We start from the raw sequence: 7,500 nt of genomic DNA on the forward strand, positions 1-7,500 counted from the left end.
GACAATGGGTATAATTTCTTACAAAACCCAAATCCTAAAATAAAATATTTATGATCAGTTTAGCTTTGAATTAACTTTTTGGCAACTTGATCAGCCCCCACACAATACTGGTTTCACATTCTGACAACTGCATCGTGTGGAAATGAACTAGGTACGCCCCCCCCCCCTACCCCGCCTCCCAATAAAAAAAAATAAGCCAAAGTGATCGAATTGTGAATAAATGATAATACCTGATTAAGGCAATGCTCATGTTACAAGCAGAGGGACCAGGGGTTAAAGTTCAAAGCCAAACAAATCTGTATTAGTTCACAATAGTTAGGTATCGATAATGAATTCTAACACTTTACCACCACTGTACCACTATATGCACTCACAAACTACAAGCAAATTAGGAGACAAGGCAGAAAATTTGACAATTTTACTAACGGTTTCACCTACTCCTGCAAAGGTCAAAAAAGCTTACCTAGAATTGCACTGGAATCTCTCTTCTCTCCTCCACTCTCTAGGACGGTCTTTTTCAAAATCATGTGACCTATCCATTTTGTTCCATTGGCTGATGACTGCCACGTGACCGGATGCTGAAATTTTAAGAACAAATAAAAAAAAAAAATGAAAAGGTTAGTGACAGAATTTTTGAAAGACTTCAATTCTAAACCATCTTCACCTCCACAATCGACATCATCTAAACTATAAAAGTCACCAAATGTTTACTCTCTCCTCCTCCTCCTCCTCCACCACCAGCACCACAACGACCACCACCTCCTCCTCCTCTTCTTCTTCCTTGTCATCAGTTGTATCGGTATTATTATTTAGTCTTCAAAATGTCGCTACAAATATTTATCACACTTAATACTAACACCATAATTGATCAATCAAGAAATAAGTGTTAAATTTTTTTTTTCAATGATTGCACTAATAACGCTTCTGTAGAACTTTGGACATTATCAAAACCATAACAAATACAGTAAAACATTCTCTGCAGTTCCTAAAATTAAAAAAAAACATGCAGACACATTATGAACAAAATTATCTGAATTTTCCCATCCCATTCGTCCCTTCAATTCAATTCTCAGTGAATATGGCCACTGACCTTAAAGCTTGTGCGCTATGTGGTCTAGTGGTATGACACTCGCTTTCGGATCGGAAGGTCCTGGGTTCGAGCCTCGCTCAGCGCATAGTTGAGTCCTTGGAAAAGACTCTTTACTCACATTCTCTCACCGTACTCAGGTGTAAAATGAGTACCTGGCCGTTAACAGCGTTGTCTTTGTCCGAAAAATTGTAATATCGCCTAATAGGCATCACGTCTCGTCCTACATGTTAAATGTTGCTGTTGACCAGGGGCCCCTTGTAAAGCGCATTGAGCACGTTAAGTGGATATTGCGCTATATAAATGCTAGAAAAAAAAAGCTAGATAATGCGATTCATCTTCATTATATTACTCGTGATATTCAAATACCAATGGGTAACGCATCTTCCCTTTTTACCCCTTATACGAGCCGCCACTGAAAATGACCTAATCTATCAATAAATACGCTTTATCAAACTCTACATTATCTTGACATCACACAAAGTTCAAATTTAGTTTAAAAACAGGATTGTCCTTTTTAAAATTTTGATAAACATTCGTAGTTAATCCTATATTTCAAATTATGTATTATTCTCAATAATCTGTTTCAATTACTGAGAAAGCCACTTAACCTTGTAAGGGCGTGAAAAGTCATTGATATTTAAAGTCAAAATGATGTATTGTTAGAAGTAAGAGTGCCACTTCCTCCTCCTCCTCCCCCCCCCCCCCCCCCCCCTCGACATACACACTTTCGCATTGGAACTCGTTTTATGGTTCCTTAGTTACTTACACAGTAACGGTACCTACTGAATCACAAACCTGTGTATTTCTACCTTTTTAACACAATAAATAATCATTGGGGATTACTTCTCAAAGCAGTTTTTTGTTGTGATCAGATTTTCCTGCGGTTTATCGTGTATTCTTCTTATCCATTACTTTAACATTGAACAAACGTTTGATAATCGAGGTCACTTGTAGCAATTGGATGTTTGATGTCTGTTTCGGTCATCTGGATGTGTCTTTCGCAGATGTTAGTTTGGATATAATAATAATAATAATAGTAATAATAATAATAATAATAATAATAATAATAATAATAATAATAATAATAATAATAATAATAATAATATTAATAATAATAAATAATAATAATAATAATAATAATAATAATAATAATAATAATAATAATAATAATAATAATAATAATAATAATAATAATAATAATAATAATAATGATATATATAATATATTATAGCTGCTCCTGTTTTATTGATGTTTGTTGTGTACTCTATATTTGGAATAGGATATGTTGATGATGATGATGATGGTCATGATGATGACGATGATGATGATGATGATGATGATGATGATGATGATGATAATGATGATGATGATGATGATAATGACAACATCGATTCACGTCTACCAGTCTAATGTATTAATTAATGACACGATTCATTAAAAAATAACAACATTAGCAACACTATAATGAGCAAGTAAATAACAACAATAACAACAACTGCAGCAGAAGCAGCTACAACAACAACAACAACAACAAACAACAACAACGACAACAGCAAACACAACAAGCAGGTTTGCCTATCTTCTACTTTCTTCTAACACCTAGCTAACTGTAACCATCCATTCACTACTGGCAGGAAACAGGGGTGGTTCCAGAAAAAAAGACGCAACCAGACCAGGGAGAGAAACCGTGGCCTTCGTAAAGCCATGGCCTGAAACCGTGGCCTTCGTAAAGCCATGGCCTGAAACCGTGGCCTTCGTAAAGCCATGGCCTGAATCCGTGGCCTTCGTAAAGTCGTGGCCTGAGACCGTAGCCTTCGTAAAGTCGTGGCCTGACACCGTGGCCTTCGTAAAGATATGGCCTGATACTGACAAAAAAAATTACGTCAAAATGCCAGTCTTTTGCCACAAAAGAAAACAAATCGTGAGTTGTATTCAATAGTTCAACCAATGAAATAACTTTTTTTCCATGAGCTCTACTAACGACAACTCACTAGGCGGTGCAAAACCAAATAACGACGTCAAACTGCCAGTCCTTTTGGATTTCTGTGTAAGGCCGTAGCCATCGTTATGTTATAGCCTGGCACTAAAATCCAAAAGGACTGGCATTTTGACGTCATTATTTAGTTTTTGCACCGCCTAGTGAGTTGTCGTTGGTAGAGCTCATGGAAACAGGTCATTTCATTTGGTTGAACTATTGAATACACCTCACGATTTGTTTTCTTTTGTGGCAAAAGACTGGCATTTTGACGTCATTTTTTCGTCAGTGTCAGGCCATAACTTTACGAAGGCTACGGTCAGGCTATAACATAACGGAGAAACCGCCCCGTTTTCTCGCGTCTCGAATGATCGATCATGCACTCAGAGTTACTAACCGAAAAGGAAAGTTTGTTTTTGTTTTTGATTTTAAGGATGTTGCGGCGCTTGCAACACATTAAGGTCATATCAGCGCCAGTAAAAAGGAAGACAGTGGGATAGTAGAATTACAATTAAAGCACCAAAGTAAAGGGAAGACAAAGGGGAATTAATTGAAATGGATGGCGAATTTCATAAATGTGACCCATCGTCTCAAAACGGTATTATGTCGGAAGGAGCCAGATGCCTAAAAGCCAAATTAAATGTCAAACTGGTCAAAAATATAAAATGTTGGCATTAGCACCCTAAAATATGGTATCCATTCTCCTCAATGAAACATTCAAACTCAACACAAGTCCGATATTTCTGGCTATAAATTCAATTTTCAACATTTTAACCAAACCAACTTATTACCGTTTTGAGCCGAATGGTCACAAATGAAATGATAAAAAATTAAACGACGTGTGGTACTTCAAAGATTGAATGTTCAAATCTCTGCTTGTTTCGCTATATTATTATTGTTTGGGCACGGGGGGACAATCATGCAAATGTAATAATACTGTATAATGCACAGGTTCTGAATAAAATTCTATCACAGAAAGGTAGGCTTGGAAATTGTACAAATCATAATGAAAATTTTTAAAAAAGCAAATTAATCAAAAATTTAAGAAGAGAAAAAGAAATCGATAAAAAGTTTTTTTTTTTTTTAAAAAAGTCTTTTTGCAAATTTGAGGTTGCATTTTCATTCACAAGATTTTAAAAATATTTTTTGTTGTTGTTTCGTTCTGTTTTTTTTTTTTTTTTCATAAATCTTTCTTCTTTTTTTTTTTGAGGGGGGTGGGGGAGTGGCTTTATAGAATTGTATTTTAATATTAATACTTTGTGCGTGAGAAAAACTTCATTGCACAAAAGACGAAGGCATGCAGAAGAGTGATCGAAGAAAGGCAATAATGTGAACGATGAAAATGATGATGATGATGATAATAATAATAATATTAATAATAATAATAATAATAATAATAATAATAAAATAATAAATAATAATAATAATAATAATAATAATAATAATAATAATAATAATAATAATAATAATAATATAATAATAATAATAATAATAATAATAATAATAATAATTAATAATAATAATAATAATATATAATAATAATAATAATAAATAAATATAATAAAAAGAAGAAGAAGACGAAGAAGAAGACGAAGAAGAAGAAGAAAAAGAAAGAAGAAGAAGAAGAAGAAGAAGAAGAAGAAGAAGAAGAAGAAGAAGAAGAAGAAGAAGAAGAAGAAGAAGAAGAAGAAGAAGAAGAAGAAGAAGAAGAAGAAGAAGAAGAGAAGAAGAAGAAGAAGAAGAAGAAGAAGGAGAAGAAGGAGAAGAAGAAGAAGAAGAAGAAGAAGAAGAAGAAGAAGAAGAAGAAGAAGAAGAAGAAGAAGAAGAAGAAGAAGAAGAAGAAGAAGAAGAAGAAGAAGAAGAAGAAGAAGAAGAAGAAGACAGGAGGAGGAGGAGGAGGAGGAGGAGGAGGAGGAGGAGGAGGAGGAGGAGGAGGAGGAGGAGGAGGAGAGAAGAAGAAGAGAAGAAGAAGAAGAAGAAGAAGAAGAAGAAGAAGAAGAAGAAGAAGAAGAAGAAGAAGAAGAAGAAGAAGAAGAAGAAGAAGAAGAAGAAGAAGAAGAAGAAGAAGAAGAAGAAGAAGAAGAAGAATATACTTTATTAATAAAAAAATGGAAATTCGTTTCCAGATGTGGCATGCATAAAAATGTATAAATATAAAGTTAAGAATTTATGGCGACAATATAGACCTAAATACCAATGTTACAACGTGACATATTATGTTGTCCCTATGACCCCTGGTTTGAATTATATATAATTGCATAAAAATCTATAAATATAGAATTAAGAATTACTGGCGTCACTTTATATATTAATTTATAGTGTGTTTGCTCCATTGATCAAGCGATAAAATAGTGCATATTTTACTTAGACGCGCACCATCTATAGTAAAACCTATGTAGTTTTCTATGTTTACCAATCAATGCCATTGTTTACATTATGAGGACTGTCCGAGAGGCGTGGTTGTCTAAGTGTCTATTTTCATTCCCCCCTTTTATACTCGAAATAAACTAAAAATAACTAAAAATTGAACATGAGCGCAATATCCTCTAAACGGGCTCAACGTGCTTTACAAAGGTCACTAACAAACAGCAACACGTAACAATGTAGAACGAGACATGACACCTGTTAGGCGATATTACATGTCTTTTTTCAGACAGAGACAACGCTGTTAACGGCTATGTATTCATATTACACCCTGAGTATGGTCAGAGAATGCGAGTAAAGAGCCTTTTTCCAAGGACTAAACTATGCGCCAAGCAAGGCTCGAACCCAGGACCTCCGATCCAAAAGCGAGTGTCACACCACAAGACCACATAGTCGCACAATAACTAGCCAAAAACTTACAAAACACATTCTTTCATTTGGGCCATACAATATCCACTAAGTTTGTATCATAAATCGTAAAATTTGAAGAAAACCCTATAAAATTTACAAAACTTAATGCTGTTTTTGGAAAGTTTGTTTTGCTTAACCCACTCAATCGTAGACATTTTTGCTTCTTTTCAAAATTGGAAAAAAGTGCATTAAATTAAAAATGAGGATTTGCATAGATAATTTTATTTAACTAGAAATCTACCATTAACATGTAAAAATTAAAAATATTAGCTTTAACACTATGCCTATAATAAATTGTCTCAGAAAAATGTAATAAATAGGCATGGGGTAAAAGTAACCCGGGTAAACTACGGATATAGTCGGTGTTAGGGTTGAGTGAGTTAATTCATTTTCACACTATGTGATCTAGTGGTATGACACTCGCTTTCGGAACGGAAGGTCCTGGGTTCGAGACTCGCGCTCGGCGCATAGTTGAGCCATTGGAAAAGGATCTTTACTCACATTCTCTCACCGTACTCAGGTGTAAAATGAGTACCTGGCCGTTAACAGCGGTGTCTTTGTCTGAAAAATTGTAATATCGCCTAACAGGTTTCATGTCCAGTCCTACATGTTAAATGTTGCTGTTGGTCAGGGACCCCTTGTAAAGCGCTTGAGCACATTTAGTGGATATTGCGCGATATAAAAGCTCATTTTAAAGCTCATTTTAAATCGTAAAAGTTGAAGAATATCTTTTTAATATTTACAAAACTTAAAATGCTGTTTTGAAAAGCTTGTTTTGCTTAAGAAAAATGAGTGGACCAGGCAGCTATGTTCATAACAGCAATAGTGAGAGAGTAGGAAAGTGCCATGAGACAACAGTAACAGAGAATATAAATTCCGCGGCAGCGATATGGGTTCGAACACGCGACCTTACTAGTACGACAACTCCGTCTGGTCGGGGAGATTGTGACTCTACCGTATGAGCTATCTATACCCTGGCCGGGGAGATTGTGACTCTACCGTATGAGTTATATTCCCTAGCCGGGGAGATTGTGACTCTACCATGTGAGTTATCCCCTGACCGGAGAGATTGTGACTCTACCATAAGAGTTACCCCCCCCCCCCCCTGGTCGGGGAGATTGTGATTCTACCGTATGTTATATCCCCTGGTCGGGGAGATTATGACTCTATCGTATGAGTTATCCCCCCTGGCCGGGGAGATTGTGACTTTACCGTATGAGTTATCCCCTGACCGGAGAGATTGTGACTCTACCATAAGAGTTACCCCCCCCCCCCCCCCCCCTGGTCGGGGAGATTGTGATTCTACCGTATGTTATATCCCCTGGTCGGGGAGATTATGACTCTATCGTATGAGTTATATCCCCTGGCCGGAGAGTTTTCTGGCTAAAATTTCAAAAATGTTCTTTTTCTTCTCGGAGTAAGAAAAATGTTTATCAAGTCTCAACCTTACACCTCAAAGAAAGATATCACGTAACTTCGAGAAATATGTTAAGTGTAAGACGTTATTTTTATTGTTTTTAACTTTATTAAAAAATTGAGCCTTTCTATAGCGCAGTATCCACTTAATGTGATCAAAGCGCTTTTACAAGGGATCCCTGAC

General features: G+C 35.8%; 1 protein-coding gene across 2 annotated transcripts in view; it reads right to left on the minus strand.

The window, feature by feature from the left end:
* The window catches only part of LOC144956239 (regulating synaptic membrane exocytosis protein 2-like), a 91,033-nt gene that overhangs the window by 65,150 nt on the left and 18,383 nt on the right, over positions 1 to 7,500 (minus strand). For both annotated transcript variants that reach the window (XM_078886662.1, XM_078886661.1), the window contains exon 3: positions 464 to 578. In XM_078886662.1, coding sequence (XP_078742788.1) covers positions 464 to 578 — 115 coding nt within the window. The remainder of the gene's footprint in view (positions 1 to 463; positions 579 to 7,500) is intronic.

Source organism: Berghia stephanieae, chromosome 11 (assembly GCF_034508935.2).
Source record: "Berghia stephanieae isolate SIO BIC M18660-M18661 chromosome 11, UCSD_Bste_1.3, whole genome shotgun sequence".
Lineage (NCBI taxonomy): Eukaryota > Metazoa > Mollusca > Gastropoda > Nudibranchia > Aeolidiidae > Berghia > Berghia stephanieae.